Below are 25,166 nucleotides of genomic sequence, written 5' to 3' on the forward strand. Positions count from 1 at the left end.
CTAAACCTGTGTATTCAGTCAACCACTCCATATTACGCTCCTCTGCTTGTTGCCTCGATAAGTGGGAGTGACCTTCCTCCCATCGGGCATTAGCTTTCTCCACCTCCCTGTCCCAGTACAGGCGTCGGTATTCATCATCTTCCAGCACTTCCTCTCTTCCTCCTGTAGCCCCTTCTGGGCATTCTGGGTATTTTCTTTCTTCTCCTCTGCTGCCGCCCTTTACCATGGGAGGGCAGTCCTCTTGCTCTCCCTTGGGACGTTCTTTTTCTGCTGACGTCTGCCGGATTACTCCTCTGACTTGCCCTTCTATAATCTCCAGTTCTATTTCTTGTGTTGATGGATCCCGTTGTACTCGGATCTGTAATGTCTGTAATGTTCGTTATAAGATGGGGGTTGCAGCTGCTCCTCACATTCACCTGAGGGTGGGGCTGTAGCCTACTCTTACTCCTGTTCTTTACTCTGTTCTGCTTTTAGCTTCTTTAACCCTGTAAAGCCCACCGTTGCAGAATTACAACACCACCTTGTTTATTTGTCCAGTCACTTGGCCATGAACTCACCCTACCTGCAAATTTATTTATGTATTTATTTTTTTCCATGACTGGTTTTGTCAAGATCCGTATAAAATTCCTCAAAAAAAATTTTTTTTCTGTGTTCATTACAATGTCTAGAACACATACATATTTAGTTAATTTGGAAAACTAGAGCTTATGTCCATGCTGTAATTCTACAACTTTGGGCCAAAGTGGTAGTCAAAATAGCCTGTGTACCTTATGCCTTACATAAAGACACTGCACTTCTTACATCATCCCAAATCGAAATTTAAACTGTAAGATGATTCATTGTAATTCATTTCTAAATGTGCTTTTCTGTTAAATTTATACTTATTTTCAATTAGACCATAATTACAGGGACAGGTGCAAATGGATATGCTGGATAATATGTAGATTTCTCTTTCAGTTAGTCTATTCTTCCAGTTTACTGTAATAGTGGATACACAAACACACTGTGTAGCAAGTGCAATGTTCGCCTGTGCTTTTCAGTAGAAAAGAGCTGTCTTAGGGCCTATCACTGCAACCAATCACAGACCAACCACACCAAAAGTGACAGAACAAAAACAAAAGCAAAACAGAAACAAAAGCTCTCCTAAATATTTTCTTCTCAATACCCATATCAATAAATGCCCATTCATACATCATATGATTATGCACAGTAAGCAATCAACCCTGCAAATGAATGCCTAAATGCTCTGTATATCTGATCAGACAAAGTAAGTACAAATACAGAAATTCTGCTCCTAGCAGAGCCCAACATTGCAATATTACAACATTTTCCTAAAAACTTACTAAAATGTAAAAAATTTAAACAAAAAATATTTCTCATGCTTTTTACTTCTCCCAGCATTTTATACTTACTCTCATCTTCCTGCATTTTACCTCATCAAACGTCCCTCCTTCAGGCCACTGCAATTCTCCTTTTGTCCGGTCTTGCCATTTTTTCCATGTACTGTACTTCTTAATTTCTTTTTCAGCCATCTTGTGCTTTATTATTACAATTGCAGCTGGAGTAATTAAGTTCTTTTACCTTTCTCCATCATGCACCCTTGTCTCGCCCTTGTGGCACTGTCACGTGGTTCTGTAATTATTGCAGTTGAACGTTTATTCTTTTTCTGGAAAACGTGGTTGTGCAGGATTCCTTCTAGTATAGTTCTCAAGAAAGACAAGGCAGATATCAAGATCAGAGTATAAGTCCAATAAGTAACTTCAATTAAAATGAAAATTAAATTAAAATTGATTAAAATCAATCAACTGCACATTCAAATAATTACATACTCAACCAAGTATTGACCTATTCAATTAATTAACTCACTAATAAATCAAATAAAATCAAATAAACAATCAATCAAATAAACTACCAGTTAAATCACTGTTAAATCACTTAGATAAATAATCAAAACAAATTGTTAAGTTGTAAAAATTAAATTGTTGTTACATTGTCAAAAAGGAAAAAATACAAATAAAAAATAAAAGTGAAAAGAACAAATCAATTAAATTGTTGTTAACTTGTTGGTAATTGTCTCATCTAACGACCCACTTATAACATAATATAACTCTACACGGTTAGATAATGCTCCAAGTTTTCAGCTTCTAAAACCTCTAACACTCAGAAAAGAGAGAAAGAAAAAACAACGATCTCATTGGAACCAAAACAATCTCTGTGTGTGTGCGTGTGTGTTACAAATGTCAAGGTGATTCTAGGCCTTACTGGCACAGAGTTACAGAAGCTAAAATGGAGGGTTTCTTTTACTGAAACAAAAACACTACATTAGGTTTTTATATGTCTTAATGTAATTATAAATCATATTGTAGTTTATGTCTAGTCCTGTTATGAATTAAAAACAGATTTGTATGTATGAATATGCATATGTGTGGACCCAGGAAAACTAGCTGATTGTATAGATTTTCAGCTAATGGAATCCATATAACCAAACAACAACAAAAAATAAAACAAAGGTTAATAATAAAACAAATACAAAAAATAAAGATAAAACAAAATGACCTACACCTGGTTTAACACTACTAACTTTAAAACTTTCCCCAACACAAAATTAAATTTTCTATGAAGTCAACACAAATGGCCCAAGACTTGTCTAAATTCTTTAACAAAATTAAAATGATTTATTATATGAATGTTTTCCCACTAAGCATTAGTATCTGCTCACGAAAAGAGAAAAAACTCAGAAAAGCTGTTCTGTGTGTATGTGTGTGTTTGGGAATTAAGTCATAACATTCACCTTGCCAGATGGCCCTTATCGCTCCTCGTTAAAATCGTCTCCTTATTGGCTAAAGGGACGTCAGGGTCTCGCTCCTTATTACTGGCTGGCCCAACTGCCAAACAAATACCTGTTACCGGGTATTGGCTTCTAAGCTTGTCTATCTCTGCTCTATGGGGCACCTATTGGCTCATGTAAAGCTGGACTACAAACATGACACCGAATTTGTAGTTCATCAACTAGGAAGCGAGAGTCGGAAAAAAAAATGGACGGGAATAAACTCCGTGTACAGTCTTCGGTCAGAAAAATAACTATTGTAAGGCGAACACAGCAATTTGGATTAAAAGGCTTAGATACTTCTTGGACCCTTGGGGATTTATTAAAAAATATTGAAAACTATGAAGCAAGGTGAATCAGATGAATCAGGTGAATCTTATTTTCACTCAGTGTGTCTCATACAGTTCTCTGCTATAACTGAATGCTTGTGTAACTTAAATAAATGTTATGTTCTGCTTGTGTGACTTAGCGCTTTTTTCCGTTGCAACTCATTTTATAAGATCTTATAAGTGCCATAAAACACTTCACAATTGCTTGTTTGTACTTTATCACACATCAAACTGAATCGTCATTCAGTTTGACAATACACAAATACACATGTGCACATAAACAATTCATACACATTACACACCGTACACGTATCATTTATGTATACTTATATGGCGTACACTTATTTATGAATACTCATTTGGCTCTGTCCACTTATCAATGTGTACGTTGCCGTATCCACTTATCATTGTGAATCGCCGTATACTTATGATGATAACGTGCACGTATATAAACACTTATAACACTTATAAATACGGGGTACCCCACACAGCCCTACCAAGCAGACCTGTCTCGCTGGACAGCGGTATCTAGGGCCAACGCGTTTTCACCACCTGCCCGTTCAGTCCCGGCTGTGAGTTATATACACACCGGCGGTACGCCACAGGAATTTTCAATCCTTAATACCAAAAATATAAATAAGTAAAAAATGTATACACCAGAATTCACTCATGAGTTTTTTTCTGTCACACACACACACACCCCTCACTATGTCTCTCGCTCGCTCTTTCCGTGTGTGTGTCTCTCACGACAGAATGCACCCATGAGATTTTGTTCTGTCACACACACACACCTCTCCCTCTTTCTCCGTGTGCGTGCCTCTCACGACAGAACTCACTCATGAGATTATGCCTGTCACACACACACACCTCTCTCTCTGTCTAAGTGTGTGTGTGCCTCTCACAACAGAATCCGCACATGAGATTTTACCCTGCCACTCACACCGTCACAAATCACAACAACTTTATCTATTTCCTATTTCATCCAGTTATTATACTGTATTTCACCCTTAAGAGTTCTTGACTTCAAGGGCAGCTGTCCGCCTCCCAGGGCCACCCCTCCCTTTTCAGGTCACAGATTCACTACGCACAGACTTCGAATATAACAGGCGTCTGCTTACCTTATTATTATGGCCGGCCTCTGTGACCCTTCAGAGAGAGAGTGGTCCTGGTCCCGGACACAGGTCAAGCTAGCCCCTTTGAAGTCCCATCTGGGGTGCCATTAGATATGTGGGAACTCAGAGCCGGTCTCCAAGTCGACACATCACAGGGTGATCTCTTCTCTTAGGCCTTTAGTTAAATTTCACTGTTAACTCTATAATTACTACAAAAATACTGAGAAAACTCCTCAGACCTGGATGAGAATGAGCAAACTTCTTTATTATGGTCAATCAGCCAACAAATTATAATTTGCCAAATTCAAAGTAACAATTTGCCAAATTCAAAGTATCACATTGCCAAATCAAAAGTAACAAATTGCCAAATTCAAAGTATCACATTGCCAAATCAAAAGTAACAAATTGCCAAATTCAAAGTAACAAATGAAAACCCCCAAAAAGAGCATGTCATGCAAAATCAATCAAGAAAAACAAGAACTCTCGTGACGTCCTTGCAAAAATAAAAACCACCCACCTTGACCCGCGGACACGGGCACGCGCCCGCGTGCGCGCGCACGCGCCCCCACACGCACACACACACCTTCGCCCCCGAAGAACCCAAAAAAACCTCAGATATCTTCTCAATATATACCCTGGCGCTCCTAGGAGCCCAGGTGCCATATCACCTTATTTACCGAAATCATCTCCTATGTTTTCTAAATACACTGACCCAATTTCCCCTTATTTCCCATTACCTTTCACCCATATGCCCATTTATGGATTTTCCTCCCCTTATTTTTCATGACCTCAGACTAAACACCTGGGCCTTCTTCAGTCTGCACAACAAGTTTATGAGCACCACATGCCCATATATGGATTTTCCTTCCTTTAGTTCTCAGGGCCTAGGTCTGTGGACCACTGTTTTTTTCATTCTACATAACATGTTATTGCTATGGACCAAGGTCTGAGAACCATGGTGTTCTTCATTTTCCATAACAATTTATGAGCTAAGGTCTGGGAACAATGGTATTTTCCCTTCTACATAACAAGTTGTTATTACAAATGTGCTCAGACTGACTAGGCCTAACAGCCCCGAATCTGGTTGCAATCAACATCTTTGGCCTACAACATCACCTACATATGTCTTATGACAGCAATTGTAATATTTTGCAAGGCCTAATACTTGTAATATTTTGCAAGGCCTAATACTTTACTTTGGTTATAGTATTGTAAGGAATAATATTTTAATTATTTCTACTAAGATTTTTTCCAACAACAGACTCAGTCAAACAGAATTTGACAAAGAAATATGGCATTCATCCAGACAAAGTATAGTCTAGTGAAGAATGCAAAAAGGTGCTAGGTGCTTGTATCAGACAGAAAAATGTCAAAGGAATTATCTGTTGCCACATGGAATTTTGTGTTACCTCAGCACAAGAGCATGCCCAACATATTGCAGAGCTAGAAGAGCAAAACAAAGAATTACGTGCACGAGTATCTTCCATCACTTATATATATCCTGACTTGCATTCCTTGTCTAACCAAGAGGGAGATAATGTGTCCTTTAGTGACTTTACCAGCCAGTCAATACCCTTGTGTGTGGAGCTCGAAAAAGGGTTCAAAGTAGAATAGCTCCAGCATTAGTATTACAAGTGCAAACTGTCATTAATGCTTTAGGGCCTGAAGCAATAGAGAGACTTTCTCAAAGTTTGCCACCAGCACATTCTATTTTTTTTTTATTTAGGAGAGCATTAGCCAAAAAACTGCGTCTCTATGACATGTCTCCAGTGGAAGTCACTCAAATCATCTCTCAGGTGTTAACAGAATCAGAATTTTGTTTTGTGTTTAGAAATTACGGTGTATACTTCTGATTTCAAACGTGCCAGCAAAGATACGTTTTGAGAAGGAGTCCTTAGGATACTGAAGGATATTATTGGGCCAAAGATTGACTGGGCCAGAGTCACTAACTGTGTGCAGAAAAAGGAAGAAACTGTAAGTGAATACACTGAAAGATTTTGTAAATCTGTGGTTGCATACAGTGGAATAGCCAACAGTCCAGATGATGTATTACATGATAAGGGACCATTAGTCAGGGCATGGTTTGATGGCCTTTCATCAGAGTACAGGAATGTTCTGCCTTTCTTGTTCAGGCCTGTACAAATGCAGTTTTAGGCCAAACAATAAAAGTCAGGTGCCCAAATTCAGTATCCACAACAAAGAATCAAGCTAAAATCACCTCCTCCTGTTGGGGAAATTGGTTAACTACTCTCACAGCCCTCAACTTGGTTTTGGACCATGCCCCTGTCACTAACCCATCCTCTTGTTTGATGTCTGCAATGACTGATGTTCCTTCAGAGGATGAAGAAATGACTCATGATTGTGTTATGCTTACGCACTCATCTTCAAATGCTATTGCAGAGAGTCCGCTAAATAATGCTGATTTTGAATTGTTTGTTGATGGTTCAGCTCAATTCATTGGAGAGAATAGGAGAGCAGGAAAAGCAATGACCTCTGTATCTTAAGCACTTATGTACGTCGCTCTGGATAAGGGCGTCTGCCAAATGCTGTAAATGTAAATGTATCTGATGTAGTTGGTAAATTTCAGGCAAATATGTGGAAGGAAACCCAAGTTATGACACATTAAACTTTCCAGATGAGTCAAATAGACCCCAGGTCTGCACAAGGGTTATATAAATATGATATGTACTATGGCAAACCTTAGCACACAATTTTTTCTATAAATAAAACAGACTATTTTGTATAGATGGGTCGTGAAGGTTTCCATGTCACACACAGAGGTTTGGCCGGCCTTGGATCTGAGCTACTCTGAGTGAACAAATGCAAATGAACCAGGCCTCACAGGTGATGGGGGTGTTTGCACAACAAAAGCAGGGCTGAAGAACTGTGAAAATCTCAACAGGGGGGAATCACACCTTGGGACCGGCATCAGAAAATAAAAAATGCCAGGAAATCTAGTGTTAATAAAAGTATGTTCATGTAATATGTACTAGGGGGGAAGTCGTGGCCCTTAACTCCTAACTCCTAACCCTAAGGTTGTGGGTTTGAGTCTTGGGCCGGTCAGAACTGAGGTGCCCTTGAGCAAGGCACCGAACCCCCCCCAACTGTTCCCCGGGCTCCGAGGCATAAATGGCTGCCCACTGCTCCGCGTGTGTGTGTGTGTATGTGTGTGTGTGTGTGTGTGTGTGTGTGTGTGTGTGTGTTTGTGTGTGTGTGTGCACTTTGGATGGGTTAAACGCAGAGAACAAATTCTGAGTATGGGTCACCATACTTAGCTTGTCACGTCACTTCCTATCACTTCTTGTCCTAAATAATGTTTAACATCACATACATTAAGAGATCATACAGACATCATACAGTGAAAGTTTGGTACTAATTGAAATATGTGTATGCAAATATGCGTTGTAGTCTACAGCGTGAATGTTTGCTTGACTCCAAAAAACAGAGAGCAGTGCTAGTTTTTATTTTCTAAGTAAATGTATTCAAATTGTCTCAGTGCACTTCTCACACTAAGAGGTGTACAGTAATAATCTAGTCTTTACCTTTTCTGGCATTGATCCACAGAAATATGCTAGAACTAAAAGGAAATAAAACAATGACTTAAAATTATTTTCCCACAACATCCTTGTTAGTAGTTCTCTTTACTTTTCTGTTATTATTTGCTTTTAGAACACCACAGTGACCTGGAGGGTGCACCCAGATCTAAACATCTACAAGACAACCAAAGATGATCTGTAACGTCAGTTTCTGGCCAGGCCACACACTGTACACCTCCACCAAACACTGGTTGGTGTATTCATCCATAACGAAGCATTATTATTGCACACATCATCATATTACTTCAAAACCTTTTAGAATTTAGAAAGGTGTCATTGTGTCAAAACATGACTTTACAATGATTACACTGACCATAAGTTGGCAGTAGAAGAATCAATAACACAAACAGTAATGCAGAACTGGAGGAGATACAGATCCAAACACCAGATTGATATACTTAGTGGTGATGAGTTCTGTGTGTCACTTCTTCCAGTTTCTTTCCAGACATTAGGATTTATTCTAGTATTTAATTTGTAGCATTGTTTTGTCCACAACTGTGTAATAAGACACTCTTTCTGTGACAATGGTAAATGTGACACTGAAGGCTGGTCTTAGATAACACTTCTTTTCTTATGGAAAGCAGGACTTGTTATTTTTATAGTTGTAGTCTGCAGAGAGATGGCTTGTTTTACACATTATACAACAATGGAAAACAGTGAAAGTTTTTATTTGATAAGAAAATGTATTCAAACAGTCTCGGTGCACTTCTCCTAACACTGTAAGAATCCTGATCTGACCTGTTTCTGGCCTTTAACACATCATGTAGATCTTCCTTTATAATTACAGTACTCTGGAGCTTCTTTGTAGATTAATCATTTGGAAATCATTATGATTAAGATGCCTCTACATTTTTCCTCTGGTTTCCCAATGGGTTTGAATTTATCTCACTGCCTTAAAATGCTGCCTCCTAGTTACCAACAAAAGACAGTGATGATTTTATAAAGCAGCCATGATGCCATGCATTTGGCAGACGCCCTTATCCAGAGTGATGTACATAAGTGCTTAAATCTCTAACACTGAATACATTAATGATGGTTCACTAGGTTGCATACTTAAGATACCATGCATTTAAAACATTTGTTCAAAGTTACAATAAAAAAGTGTCAAAGGTTGTATTTTTTTTAAATGCAAAAGATAAGCAAAGAAGTGCTAGTTGAAGTGTTTCCTGAATAAGTAGGTCTTCAACCGCCAAGTGAAAATAGCCAGTGACACAGCTGTCCGGACCTCTAGCGGAAGTTCATTCCACCACCTTGGTGCGAGAACAGAGAAGAGTCTTGTAGTATACTTTCCTCTTACCGTTAGAGATAGTGGAACCAGTCGAGCAGTGCTGGTAGATCGGAGGTTGCGGGGTGCAGTGTGAGGAATGATGAGAGCTTTGAGGTAAGAGGGAGCTGTCTGTTCACTTCCTGCCTGTGCTGAAATCTGATGGGGCAGAATTTGGTTTTGTTGAAATAAGGAGTCTGGAGTCTGAGTGAATGTTAAAGTAAGATGGAAATCAGTCTGCATCACACGTCAGAATCTTTCTAGGGTTAAAATAACAGATGAAGTATCCCCCTAAGGTTTTAGAGAGTTGTGTACAAGCAGTGAAGATTTAAAACAGAGCTACTGAAGAAACAGCAGCCTTCAGATTTTTATATTACAGGTTCTTAATAATGTTCTTATTGAGTTTAAGTTTGGTAATAAGCTAATTATAAGTGAATATATATAATATTTATATATATAAAATACTACTGTAACTTTTACTGAATTTCAATTTGTACCAAATTTTCACTGTATGATGCCTGTATGATCTCTTAATGTATGTGATGTTAAACATTATTTAGGACAAGAAGTGATAGGAAGTGATGTGACAAGCTAAGTATGGTGACCCATACTCAGAATTTGTTCTCTGCGTTTAACCCATCCAAAGTGCACACACACACACACACACACACACTCAAGGAGCAGTGGGCAGCCATTTATGCCTCGGAGCCCGGGGAGCAGTTGGGGGGGTTCGGTGCCTTGCTCAAGGGCACCTCAGTTCTGACCGGCCCAAGACTCGAACCCACAACCTTAGGGTTAGGAGTTAGACTCTCTTACCATTAAGCCACGACTTCCCCCCTAGTACATATTACATGAACATACTTTTATTAACACTAGATTTCCTTGCTTTTTTATTTTCTGATGCCGGTCCCAAGGTGTGATTCCCCCCTGTTGAGATTTTCACAGTTCTTCAGCCCTGCTTTTGTTGTGCAAACACCCCCATCACCCGGTATGAGGCCTGGTTCATTTGCATTTGTTCACTCAGAGTAGCTCAGATCCAAGGCAGACCAAACCTCTGTGTGTGACATGGAAACCTTCACGGCCTATCTATACAAAATAGTCTGTTTTATTTATATAAAAAATTGTGTGCTAAGGTTTGCCATAGTACATATCATATTTATATAACCCTTTGTGCAGACCTGGGGTCTACTTGACTCATCTGGAAAGTTTAGAGTGTCATAACTTGGGTTTCCTTCCACATATTTGCCTGAAATTTACCAACTACATCAGATAAAGAGGTCATTGCTTTTCCTGCTCTCCTATTCCCTCCAATGACTTGAGCTGAACCATCAACAAACAATTCAAAATCAGCATTATTTAGCGGACTCTCTAAATTTCGCAAGTAAAATTAATTTTGTCTATTTTTGTTGAAGCATGTGTTCGTAAAATAAATACTAAATATAATACTAAAATAAATAATTTGACCCAGCCACATTTAGTGGGGCAATAGGTCACACTTTTGCCCTTTTTGCAAAGACGGCATCCAAAAGCAGTGAAATTTCACTATTCTTATTACCAGAGTTGAAATATAATAAATAATCCCCCTAAAACCCCCATAAAGATGAAATCCTAGAACCGCCCCTGCCATACACTCGTAAAATATTAATTTATTAAGAAAAAATAAAATTAAAAAAACATGTCACCATCATGTCCATGTGTACATGTGTAAAATAAAATATTAATTATTAAAAAAATTATTGTGCATTATTTATAAAAAAAATAAATATGCATTATTTATGTCTCCCCACAGTCTTTATTTTAGCTGCTTCATAACATTTAGCCTTGATAGACCACTGACACAACCCCCAATACTAATCCATCTCCTCTCAGGGATTCCTGTTTTCACCATGTTGTGGGGTGATTGCAGTTCCTTTGTTTAACAAGCTTGACTCCAAATCCCAGCTCAGGCACTCTGACTGCTGCAAATGTGGAGATAAAGTATTTCACTGATTTAACCTAGTATTTAATTTGTAGCTTTGTTTTGTCCATAACTGTGTAATAAGACTATCTTTCTGTGGCATTTGGACCTGTGACACTGAAGGCTGGATTTAGACAACACTTCATTTTCTATGGAAAGCAGGACTCGTTATTTTTATAGTTGTAGTCTGCAGCGTGAATGTTTGCTTGACTCCAAAAAACAGAGAGCAGTGCTAGTTTTTATTTTCTAAGTAAATGTATTCAAAATGTCTCAATGCACTTCTCACACTAAGAGGTGTACAGTAATAATCTAGTCTTTACCTGTTGCTGCCATTTAACACATAGTTACCAAGAAGAGACAGTGATGATTTTATAAAGCAGCCATGATCATATTGTACATGCTGAATGTTGGATCTGATTATTGGCACATGGCTATTCCACAATAAAGTAACCTGATGAACTCCTTCACTTCTGTCTGTGCTGAAATCTGAGGTAGATGGGGCAGAATTTGGTTTTGTTGAAATAAGGAGTCTGGAGTCTGTATGAATGTTAAAGTAAGATTTTAGTATATCGGGTGGAAGACAATAAACAGGCTGAGCAGAACAACTTCACACGTCTTTACTTCTTACTTCTGTGAACAGACTACAGGTGCCTCAAAGGCTCAAATAACATTTGCCCACAAACTTAACATAACAACTGCCTTTACCATAATGACCCAGAAGGTGGCAACCTCAACCTGTCAATACACAAATCTATTACAAAGATGAAAATCAGTCTGCATCACTCATCAGAATCTTTCCAGGGTTAAAATAACAGATGAAGTATCCCTCTAAGGTTTTAGAGAGTTGTGTACAAGCAGTGAAGATCTAAAACAGAGCTACTGAAGAAACAGCAGCCTTCTGATTTTTATATTCCACGTATGATTTATTGTTCTTATTGTTAGAATTCACAGAAACATAACATTTATGTAGCACGTTGAGTTTAAGTTCGGTAATAAACCAATTATAAGTAAGTAAGAGGTAGCATATTTATTAATATTTATTGATTAATTAATGAAGAACTATTGTAGAAGGTTAAATAAATGCATAGAATATTTAGTTATAGGAAATATTACTGTAATTTTTTACTGAATTTCAATTGGTACCAAATTTTCATTGTGTGATGTCTGTACAGTGTCTTAATAGATGTGATGATAAACATAATTTAGAACATATTACATGAACATACTTTTATTAACAAGCAGTATTGTAAAAGTTACTTTTTAGAGGTTTTAATAAGAATACATGTGATGCAGTGTCTATGGTGTTTAGTGCTGTCCACTTTAAAACGTGATGTTTTAAGTAAAATGTTTCTTTAATTTAGACTGAAACATGCGAACAAAGACCAGGTCTATGGAACATGGGCACAGACTAAACAAACATGGAATAAACATTAACATTGCATGGATCAGACAATGGACAATAAACATTAGACCAAGTCCAAGTGCTTTACAGATTAAATACTAGTGCTTCAGTGTCCAGAGACATGATTCAGGTGTTTGTGATGATGAGACTTGGTGTGTGGTGTGAATGTATGCAGTGGTTGATGGGTGCTGTAATCCCTCACTGCTTTTGGCCCTAACCTGACACCTGATGATGATTAGATAATCATTTACAAAGGTGCACAAATAAATCACTTGGTATATGATACTTACATATTTTTATTTAGGATTGAGATTTTATTTCCAACAGCTAGCTGTCCATCATGAAGATGAATCTTTTTCTTCTTCTGCTTCTCACTGGTGAGATGATTTTTATAAACTGCCCCACGGGTATTCTGGTCACGTCACGTGACGTCACGTGAGGTCACATGAAAATTAAAAATTTGCACAACATGGACATGTGACATATCAAAACACAGCACATTGAGGGGAACTGCCCCACAGGTATTCTGGTCACGTCACCTGACGACACGTGAGGTCACGTGAAAATTAAAAATTTGCTGAACATGGACATGTGACATATCAAAACACAGCACATTGAGGGGAACTGCCCCACGGGTATTCTGGCCACGTCACGTGACATTTTCTTTTATTCCTTCTCATTCCTGTTTCCTCCCTCCTTAAGTTCTTTATATTTCCTCTCCTTTCCTTTCCTTTCTTTTCCTCTACTTTACTTCCATTCCATTCCCTTTACTTTCCTTTCCTTTCTTTATCTATCCTTTCCTTCCATTCCCTTTCCTTTTCTTTCTTTTCCTTTCCATCCCATCGCTCACTGACTTTCATATTTTTTCTACAGCTTTCATTTTCCTACACCCTCTTCCCTATTCCATACATCCCTCTATTCTTCCTTATTTTCTCTTTTCTTAACTTTTTCCCTTCCCTTTCCTTCCCTTCCCTGCCTTTCCTTCCCTTCCCTTCCCTTTCCTTAAGTATTAAATTAATTAAAGCTAAATTTACCACAGAAAGTAATTGCACCACAGTTTGTTGCTAAAGCTAAATGTAGCACCGGTGGTTACTGTTAAAGCTAAATGTAGCATGGGTGGTTACTGTTAAAGCTGAATTTACCACAGAAAGTTACTGTTAAAGTTAAATTTACCACAGAAAGTTACTGTTAAAGCTTAATTTACCACAGAAAGTTACTGTTAAAGCTAAATTTACCACAGAAAGTTATTGTAGAAACTTAATTTACTACAGAAAGTTACTGTTAAAGCTAAATTTACCACAGAAAGTAATTGCACCACAGTTTATTGGTTACTGTTGTTGGTTACTGTTAAAGCAATATGTAGCACGGGTGGTTACTGTTAAAGCTATATTTACCACAGAAAGTTACTGTTAAAGCTAAATTTACCACAGAAAGTTATTGTAGAAGCTTAATTTACCACAGAAAGTTACTGTTAAAGCTAAATTTACCACAGAAAGTTATTGTAGAAGCTTAATTTACCACAGAAAGTTACTGTTAAAGCCAAATTTACCACAGAAAGTTACTGTTAAAGCTACATGTACCACAGAAAGTAATTGATAAAGCTAAATGTACCACAGTTTATTGCTAAAGCTAAATGTACCACGGGCGGCTATTGTTAAAGCTAAATTTACCACAGAAAGTTACTGTTAAAGCTAAATTTATCACAGAACGTATGCTTCTGAATGCTCAGATGAACAAAGCAGTACACTTTACTGTGGTGAAGCCCAAACTCCTCTCTGAAGATCTGAGTACACACATCTGAGTACACTGCTGCTTCAATCACATCAATACCACACTCTCTCAGGTCTTCATCATAGAAGATCAGGTTCCCTTTCTCCAGCTGCTAAAAAGCCAGTTGTTCCAGTTTAAGAAGCATTTCTTCATCACTCTCCTGCTTCTTTGAGTATTTTTCTCTTATGATGTTTGTCTGAATGATGAGGAATTGTTTGTACATTTGAGTCAGAGTCTTGGGGATCTCTCCACTCTCTGCTTCACCCAACATTCTCTCTAGAACAGTGGCTGAAATCCAGCAGAAGACTGGGATGTGACACATGATGTAGAGGCTTCTTTATGACTTCAGGTGTGTGATGATTTTTTTGGCCAGGCTCTGATCACCGATCCTCTTCCTGAAGTACTCCTCCTTCTGTGGGTCATTGAACCCTCGTATCTCTGTGACTCGATCCACACACTCAGAGGGGATTTGATCAGCTGCTGCAGGTCTGGAGGTGATCCAGATGAGAGCAGAGGGAAGCAGATTCCCTTTGATCAGGTTTATCAGCAGCACAGGCACTGATGCTGATTCAGTTACATCACACACTCTCACTGTGTTCTGGAAATCGACACTCGTCCAATCCGTCAAAAATGAACAGAACCTTTTCCAAACTGGACATTTCTGTTTCTTTTGTTTCCTTAAAAAAACACATGAAGGAGCTCCATCAGACTCAGTTTCTGGTCCTTCATCAAGTTCAACTCTCTGAAAGGAAGTGGAAATATAAGGTGGACGTTCTGATTTACTTTCCCTTCAGCCCAGTCCAGAATGAATTTCTGCACAGAGACTGTTTTTCCGATGCCAGCGACTTCCTTTGTCAGCACAGTTCTGATGGGTTAGTCTTGTTTAGATGATGTATTTGTCAGCACAGTTCTGATGGGTTTGTCTTGTTTAGATGATATATTTGTCAGCACAAATCTGATGGGTTTGTCTTGTTTAGATAATGTATTTGTCAGCACAGATCTGATGGGTTTGTCTTGTTTAGAACAACCCCAGGTTTTTATTTAGCACAGTGGCTAGTTTAACAAAAAAACTGAAATCTGAACAGACTATTCCATCACAGTTCAGTAGTGAGGACTTTATGAGATTCTTCACTGATAAAATCAAGATCGTCACCTATTTTATTCCTGATAAAAAAGTATCAGGAATAAAATAGGTAACGCTCAACATATGAGAGCAACTAGTGACCCAGTCTCACTTAAGGCTCTAGACACACAACTACAGCGCTTTACAACTACAGGACAGGAAGAGTTAGATAAACTTGTTACCACATCTAAATCAACAACTTGCTCACTAGACCCCATTCCAACTAAATTACTGAAAGAAGTGTTACATAAAGCTGGTGAGCCTCTTCTTAACATTATTAACTCCTCACTATCTTTAGGTTACGTCCCTAAATCTTTCAAGTTGGCAATTATTAGGCCACTCATTAGGAAACCTAATTTAGATCCAAATGTACTATCAAATTACAGACCTATTTCACATCTTCCGTTTATGTCTAAAATACTAGAAAAGGTTGTGTCTGTTCAACTGAGCTTCTTCTTACAGGAGAACAATATCTTTGAAGACTTTCAGTCAGGTTTCAGGCCCCACCACAGCACAGAAACAGAACTTGTTAAAGTTACAAATGACTTGTTCTTAGCTTCGGACCAAGACTGTATGTCACTATTAGTTCTACTTGTCTTTAGTGCTGCATTCGACACTATAGATCACAACATTCTCCTAGAGCACTTCCAAATTACACAGGTATTCATGGACAGGCTTTAAGGTTTAGATCCTACCTGTCTGATCGATACCATTTCGTAAAACTAAATGGTGAATCCTCCAGTTTATTACCAGTTAATCATGGGGTCCCTCAAGGATCAGTTCTAGGACCTCTGCTTTTCTCGATATACATGCTTCCATTAGGGAACATCATTAGAAGACATGGGATTAGTTTCCACTGTTATGCTGACGATACACAGTTATATATCTCATCAAAAACCAGATGAAATAGCCAAAGTGTCCAAATTAACTCAATGCCTTAGAGAGATAAAAGACTGGATGAGTTGTAATTTTCTGTTGTTAAACTCTGATAAGACAGAAACACTATTTACTGTATAGGCCCAAAAACCAGTACACAGAAACTCTCACAATTTAACTTACATTTAGAGGGATGTACTGTTACTACAGTAGTAGCTCAACAATGAAAGACCTGGGTGTTATATTATATAGTAACTTGTCTTTTGAAAATCATATCACCCATACCACAAAAACAGCCTTCTTCCACCTTTGAAACATTGCAAAGCTGAGAAACATCCTGTCTGTATCTGATGCTGAGAAGCTAGTTCATGCATTCATGACCTCTAGACTGGACTATTGTAATGCATTACTAGGTGGTTGTCCTGCATCTCTAATAAATAGGTTACAGTTAGTCCAAAATGCAGCTGCCAGAGTTCTCACTAGGACAAGAAAGTATAGAATTGTATAAAAGTTTATAATTGATTACAAACTGCTGCTACTTACAGTACGTACAAGGCTCTTAATGGTTTAGCTCCCATGTATCTAACTAGTCTTCTAACAGGTTACAATCCTTCATGCTCCCTGAGATCACAAAACTCAGGACTTCTGGTAGTTCCCAGAATATCTAAGTCTACTAAAGGTGGTAGAGCGTTTTCTTATTTAGCTCCCAAACTTTGGAATAGTCTTCCTGATAGTGTTCGGGGCTCAGACACACTTTCCCAGTTTAAATGTAGATTAAAAATTCATCTCTTTAGTCAGGCTCACACATAATACATCCCATAATATTGTGCACTATTATATAAGACTTGCAAATATTATGAACAGCAGATATGTTAATCCCTCTACACTGCTTCTCTCTTTCTACCCATCCCGAGGCATCCAGAAATTGTACCAGCTCTGATCGTCTTCCATGCGATGGAGTTTTTGAATGACTGAGATGACGCCGACCCAGCGAACCCTGAGGCATCCAGAGATCTACCAGCTACACTTAGGCTCTGCTATACTAAAAAGATGTGAACTCTATGTGATCTTTTGCATCTATACAACATTTGTTTTACTTTATATTTATAATCACACCCTCCAGTGTCACCCATATGAGGATGGGTTCCCCTTGAGTCTGTTTCCTATCAAGGTTTCTTCCTTCATCATCTAAGGGAGTATTTCCTTGCCACTGCTGCCTGGGTCATCTCAGACTGGCTGTTTGGGGTTAAATACATACACATTGTGAACTAAATCTGAGTCATTCTCTGAGATGGGTGCCTTTTGGGTCATACATTTTTTTTAAATATACCTTAAATAGTTATATTTCTGATCATTTCATGTGATAGTGGATTAGTCAAACCTTTAAGAAAATACATTTTCCCACCTCAGGCATGAAATTCTAATCAATATTGAGTGTTTTTTCTTACTGAAAGCTGTTTTGGAGTTCAACCCCGTCACAGACCACTTGGACCCTGTTTAAATATGATTTTAAAAGATTTTCAAGTAAATTCTTGTAGAAACTTTTCAATGAGATGTCCCTTGTTTGATATGATTTATTGCATGTAGAATTTTATTTTTAAATACTCACCATTTGAATACCAAATCAGGTCATGAAAACTTTATCTAACATTGGTCTTCAAATCTTATCACAAAATATGCATTAACATTAGAATTTAATCAGGCTTTCATATTTTTTCAGACTGTCCTGTAAATTCTGCACACAGCAAAACAAACATTGAACTAATTTGTCTTCTTTTCATGAAAATATTAATAAAAACTATCAAATAACAGGGTTGAACTCAGCATAACGGGGTTGAAAATGATAACAGGGTTGAAGTAATGATCATTATTTCAATATAGCATGGATTTCTTACCTGTAAAATTAATGAAATCACATTCAGTAAAATTGTATTTTATTAAAGTTGGCAAAAAAAAACCCAAACATTTTAGTAAGTATTTAACATTAAATCAAAAGCATTAAGCATTAATTAATCACAAACATCAATCGATCTTTCCAGTTGGTCCAAAAAAATCCCTTATAAAAACAACATAGGCTATGGAAAACTACCTTGCTGGGATCTCATTTTGATTAAAACTTGTTTTTAGTGCTTAACACTGAACTTTCAAAACAGGACTGTAAGATGTCCATCAATTCATTCTTTATTCAGAAAGCCTGGCCCTTTTTGAATTTCCATGTGCCGTGTTGTCACTGGCTTAGGAGGTGGGATGAGTTCAAGCACATCATCAAAAACATACCAAAGCACATCCTCACGAGCAGGCCAAAAGAACCTGTTTGACCCGACACGGTTTCATCCATCGCAAGTATTATTCCTGGGAACAAATCTTTATCATATGTGAGCACACACCACTGCCCTAGCACCTGTGGGTCTTCCCAATGGATTTGTGTCTGCCTCTGTGACACAGAATCTGGCACCTTCTTAACACAGCTGAAATGTTTTGTGTTCCAACACTCACATTGTAACTGCTTCTGGGTCGAGCACATACTGTATAGCTGACATTATGAGACAGTATCTCTCCTGGAGCAAGAGTTACCACCTGATGTATCCGCATGGTTGCTGGGACTGCTGGTAGGCTGCCTCTGTGTCTCTTTTCCACCTTTCACGCTCACTCCTGAGATATGTTTCCCTTCTCTCTACATCTGCATCTCTTCTTGCTCTGTACTGTCTCTGCCTTTCTGCTGCTGTTTTTGCTATTGGGATGTCTGAAAATATTGAACATAAAATACCATAATCGATTATTTCTAACAGTTCACATCACAATACAACAAGTCTAGAATTAAGTAATCTACTAAGAAGTGTCAAACATTCAACCCTGTTACAACGATTCAACCCTGTTATAATAAAAAAATGTGATGGGGTTGAATGTGACGGGGTTGAAGTTTTTGGATAACAGTAGCTGTAACTCCATACTTAGCTAAGACAGTAGCATCACATGGCATTTAGGACATCATACAAGTTTAATGTTTCGCAAAACTATTATTTAATTCTTCTTAAACTGTAGTTTACTATCATTTAGCCATACAACAGAGTTGAAATGTTGAGCCTGACAATCTTAATCTGACAGTGAAAAACATGAAATATAGGTAAGAAAAGATACTGACACTTGCCTTTCTTTGCATCATGTTCTTCAAGAGACTTGTGTGATGTCACTTCCTGGATGTGATGCCATAGGAATCGATCCATTATTTTTATAGGGGTGTAAATAGTATGGTGTGACGGGGTTGAATACAAACTGGAGGACGTGTATAAATATTGCAATTTCATATATAATTAATGCATTTATATATATATATATGTGTATATTTTAGTTAAAGTAGACCAACATATGATTACATTAGAAGCAACATTTTGGTATCAATTGCAGTTTTTATTTGTTTGATATTCAATGAAAATGTAATGATGGTTAGTGAGGACAGGCAAACATGCTTGTTGTCTAATACTTAGGCAACCCATTATCTTTAAAATAAAATAAAAAAAAAAGCAATTGTATTGCATTATAATGCAAAGGCACCTTTTTCCATTAATTGACAGCGTTAAAATGCATTTTGTGATTTTTTTCAATTGAAAATCTTTGAAGTAAGTTTGGAGGACTTGAAGGGCACCCAATTCAGAGAATCACCCATCTATCTAATATTATTCTTGAATTTTATACTCTATCAATCTTTATATTTATATTTCTGTATACAGACACTTGACGAAGAACATAGAACATAAACACATGCATGTGGCCAAAGTCCGAGTCCTGACATATATATATGTGACACTGAAGGCTGGTCTTAGATAACACTTCTTTTCTTATGGAAAGCAGGACTCCTTATTTCTATAGTTTTAGTCTGCAGTGTGAATGTTTGCTTGACTCCAAAATTGGAGAGCAGTGCTAGTTTTTATTTTCTAAGTAAATGTATTCAAATTGTCTCAGTGCACTTCTCACACTATAAGGTGTAGTTATCTAGCCTTTACCTGTTTTTTCCTTTAACACATCATGATCTTCCTTTATAATTTCAATACTCTGGACCTCCTTTGCAGAGCCATCATTTTGAAATCTTTATGATTAAGATGCCTCTACATTTTTCCTCTGGTTTCCCAATGGGTTCGATTTTAACTCACTGCCCAAAAATGCTGACTCCTGATTACCAAGAAGAGACAGTGATGATTTTATAAAGCAGCCATGATCATATTGTACATGCTGAATGTTGGATCTGATTATTGGCACATGGCTATTCAACACTAAAGGAACCTGATGAACTCCTTCACTTCCTGTCTGTGCTGAAATCTAAGCAAGATGGAGCACTATTTGGTTTTGTTAAAATAAGGAGTCTCGCTTCAAGTGACAGTTAAAGTAAGATGGAAATCAGTCTGCATCACACGTCAGAATCTTTTAGGGTTACAATAACAGATGAAGTATCCAGCTAAGGTTTTAGAGAGTTGTGTACAAGCAGTGAAGATCTAAAACAGAGCTACTGAAGGAACAGCAGCCTTCAGATTTTTATATTACAGGTATGATTTAATGTTCTTATTGTTAGAATTCACAGAAACATAACATTTATGTAGCACATCGATACATACTTTTATTAACAAGCAGTATTGTAAATGCTTTTTAGACCAAAACACGTGAACAAAGGCCAGGTCTATGGAACATGAGCACAGACTAAACATTTTTATTTAAGATTGAGATTTTATTTCCATCAGCTAGCTGTCCATCATGAAGCTGAATCTTTTTCTTCTGCTTCTCACTGGTGAGATTATTTTTATAAACCACTAATGGCATAATTTATGAAATTATTATCATGGTTTGAAATGACTGTTTTCACTCAACAGCCAATTTGTCTACTAAATGTTTAAGTTACCAGCCATAACTTCTACTAACCTTAGAAAAAAACCCACATCCTTCCATCTCCTCTACTTCTTTCATCCTTGTCCTTTTACTGTATGTGGGCAAATCAGCACAAGTACAAAGAACATCAAATAAAACAACAAGACAAACTTGTGGACTAAAAGATGTACAATATGGTCTGCTAAAATTGTCAGATGTGTCAAAATAAGTCTTTTCTGTTAACCAAATGTTTTAATCCCATGTACGAATTACCTCTTTATTTTGTATTTAATAATACAAAGTGTGTATTTAATATTTCATGATGACTCATGAGTTCAATATTTGCACAGATTTGACACATGAAATTCCCCAAGAAATGAATGAGTGAATATAATTTATGAAAAGTAAGCCGACAAATTGACTAGTGATTTGACAGCATGCTACAGCTGAGTGTTAATTACCTGTTACCTGGTGTTAATTTCAAACCCTGATAATAATTAATATTACACAAATTAATATTACATGAGTAAATATTATATATTTAAATATTATTATAATTTTACAGAATTGTGGTGTTTCCAAAAAAGTTTTTTTTAGAGAATTTAATGAGAATTAAACATGTCAATATAAACATATATCAAAGAGTTTAGAATATACGTCATTATTTTAAGTTAATAAATAAAGAAATATTGTAATTATATTTAATTTTATTAATTTTATATTTTTTATTATATTTAATTGTTTTATCAATAGTCAAATATTAAGCAGTTATTAGTTATTGACTTTGTTTTTAAAAAATAAAATGTCACCAACAGGACTGGTCCCAGTTGCCTTCCTGCAAACCGTCCTTCACAAATATGACCTGATAATGTCAGGGGCGACATGGCCTGTTGCACATAATTACTGCAGGGTGACTTACAATGACCTGGCAACAGTCATAAGTGATTTCGATTGGCTAAGATTGAAGAAAGAAACAACAGACAAAAATCTGGCAACATATGCCTGGGTCGGATTATACAATGATGTCAACAGCTGGCGCTGGTCCTTAAACGACCTCCCACTGAAGAATGTCACTTATACAAACTGGTACCCTGGAGAGCCTGATAATCTCGGTGGAAAACAAGCATGTGGTTTCATAGGTGGTGGTAATGTATGGTATGATACAGCATGTACAGGACTAAAACCCTTCATCTGCTATAATTGTGAGTGAATATCATGATACTGGTTTATCACATTTTGGGTTGTATTTTGGTGTCATGTTTCCTGTACAGACAGATGACTGAGACATGACCTTCTTTTCTTTTTCCCACAGCTAATTTCAGTGGTGCTGCCCGGTTTATTGGCATCACTACACTTCTGACCTGGCCTCAAGCTCAGGCTTACTGTAGAGAATATCACACAGATTTGGCCAGCGCTCTTAACAGTTCAGACCAAAACATGTTATGGCAGGTGAGGAACATCCAGGGTGTTTCCTGGATTGGGCTATACAGAGACACATGGAAGTGGTCAGATGGAACCATCGCTTCAAACCTACCATGGGCTTCTGGATACCCTAATAATTATGGAGGACATGCAAACTGTGCAGTGGTTTATAACGGACTGTTCTATGATACAACCTGCACCAGCCTGCTTTCTTTTTTCTGTCATTCCTGTGAGTCTTGTGTTTTTCTTGGCTTTTGCTATTAATATACAGTTGATGGCAAATAAAATGCTCAATTAATTATTTAATTCAATACACAAATGTGTTATTTATTTAATTCAGGAGTAATTGACATCAAAGGAGAAGAATGTGGAGAATGATCAAATTACACTTTTAGGAAAGGAAATTAAACTACTGTGTGTGTGTGTGTGTGTGTGTGTGTGTGTGTGTGTGTGTGTGTGTGTGTGTGTGTGTGTGTGTGTGTGTGTTTATTTCACAGTTTCCACTATGAGGAATCAGACAGTGAGACTGCAGGTGAAGTCTGATGGCAGTGTGTTTGATTCTGCTGTTCAGTCGTCCATTTTAGAGCAGGTGAGTCTCGGGATGTCTCTGAAATTTTTGAGAACATTTGTGTTTTAACATCAATGTTATCCCTGCTCATCTGTTCAAATTTCTGTCATTCACTCATTTTTATTAATTCCTCTTTTCTGTGTGAAATAATTATTTTTTCTTTTAAATTTTAATGAACAAATCCTAATTATGATCTTCAGATGAAGAAGAAACTGAAAGAACATGGCATGTTGGAGAACACCAAAGTGACCTGGAGGGTGCAACCAGATGGAAACATCTTCAAGAAGAAAAAAGATGACCTGTAACATCTAAATGTTCACCTTTAACTTCAAGCTGCCACTGGACTCAGTGATAAGGAGAAAGTCAAAGAGGGTCTGTTCATATACTGGGTTTAATACATCAGTGTGTCGTAGTAAAGAATAAATCCTATATAGAAGAGAGAGAATGTAACAGAACCTGTAAATACACTGTGTGTACTTAGAACAGTCAGATAGAATGACCTTGACACTATTAAGATATATTTACTTATTTTGTTGTCTTTTATTCTATTTTCTGTACTCATGGGCTATAGGGTTATACATATATTACATATTATACAATACATATTCAATTCAATTCAAGTTTATTTGTATAGCGCTTTTTACAATGGACATTGTCTCAAAGCCGCTTTACAGAACATAAACATAGAACAGAAGGTAAACATAAGGATAATATAAAGAATTAATATAATAAAAATTCAAGATATATAAAGTTCACAGTATGTATGTAGGTATATGTATTTATCCCCAATGAGCAAGTCTGAGGTGGCTCAGGCAGCAGTGGCAAGGAAAAACTCCCTTAAATTGGTAAAGAAAGAAAACTTGGGAGGAACCAGACTCAAAGGGGAACCCATCTTCATATGGGTGATACTAGAGGGTGTGATTACAAATACACAGTCAAACAAGTGTTGTATTGGTGTAAAGATCACATGGAGTTCAGATCCCCTCTTTAGTATCACAGAGTCCAACTGGAGCTGGTAGATCTTTAGATGCTTCAGGATTCTCCGAGTTGGCCTCATCTCAGTGGAGGTCCAAAACCTTCATCGCACGGAAGACGATCAAAACTGGTACAATGTCTGGATGCCTCGGGATGGGTAGAAAGAGAGAAGCAGTGTAGAGGGATTAACATATCTGCTGTTCCTAAAAAATGTGCAAGTCTAATGTAATAGTGCATAATATTATGGGATGTATTATGTGTATGCCTGACTAAAGAGATGAGTTTTTAATCTGCTTTTGAACTGGGAAAGTGTGTCTGAGCCCCGATCACTATGAGGAAGACTATTCCAGAGTTTGGGAGCTAAATAAGAGCATATAAACAATTGTAAATATTAAGGGTCAAAATTCTAGTAAAATGTTAGTAGTATCTATTGGATTAATATCCTGACCTGCTGAGCTACAGAAGTGCTGACTCCATTTCCCAGCATTTACCCTCTGACTGCTGGACATTTGTAGCTTTGTCAGGAGATGATGATTATGGGCTCGACTGCATGTCAGGAACTAGAATGATACACACAATACTATGGAAATACTGTGGGCTAACATTTAGCAGAAGAAATGTAGATATCAGTGTGAAAGTTCTAACTCATTTTTAGCATGTGGTAAACCTTAGGGAGGTTGTGTTGAGATACTGTATTTTACTATAAGGGGCCAACAGGGGGAGACAAAAAGTATTGGCCCACTATAATGAAAAGAAATCAGCTCCACCTGTAACGGCCTATTTAAGGGATGTTTGAAGCTTATTTATATGCTCAGCTTTGATTGTTTGTGTCTGTAAAGACTAAGTTGCTATCTTTGAAAATTGCTGCTGGTCATGCCTTGCCAACCTCGCCACCATCTCAACACTTTGGGTTCCTGCTCTAGGAAAAAACAAACAATGGTTTCTTTTCCCCATAGATCACTGTAGTGGGCATTCAGACCTTTATGTTATAAATATTAAAAATTATATTTTTACCTTTTATAACTGAATATTAATTTAATATCTCAACAAAATGTCTGATGAAATTGTGTGATGAGACTAAGAATGAGAGA

The 25,166-nt window shown here is 37.4% G+C and overlaps 1 protein-coding gene across 2 annotated transcripts in view; it reads left to right on the plus strand.

The window, feature by feature from the left end:
* The window catches only part of LOC113643904 (macrophage mannose receptor 1-like), a 146,000-nt gene extending 122,416 nt beyond the window's left edge, over nt 1-23,584 (plus strand). Inside the window, exons 1-4 of one of the 2 annotated variants that reach the window (XM_047815913.1) lie at nt 21,942-22,312; nt 22,423-22,761; nt 23,030-23,121; nt 23,301-23,584. In XM_047815913.1, coding sequence (XP_047671869.1) covers nt 21,979-22,312; nt 22,423-22,761; nt 23,030-23,121; nt 23,301-23,405 — 870 coding nt within the window. In that variant the 5' untranslated portion in view covers nt 21,942-21,978 and the 3' untranslated portion in view covers nt 23,406-23,584. Of the gene's footprint in view, nt 1-21,941; nt 22,313-22,422; nt 22,762-23,029; nt 23,122-23,300 lie in introns of those variants that run through there. The other variant, XM_047815910.1, reaches the window with a different exon arrangement.
* The last annotated feature ends 1,582 nt before the right edge of the window (nt 23,585-25,166 follow it).

The sequence above is a fragment of the Tachysurus fulvidraco genome, chromosome 7 (genome assembly GCF_022655615.1).
Source record: "Tachysurus fulvidraco isolate hzauxx_2018 chromosome 7, HZAU_PFXX_2.0, whole genome shotgun sequence".
Classification (NCBI taxonomy): Eukaryota; Metazoa; Chordata; class Actinopteri; order Siluriformes; family Bagridae; genus Tachysurus; species Tachysurus fulvidraco.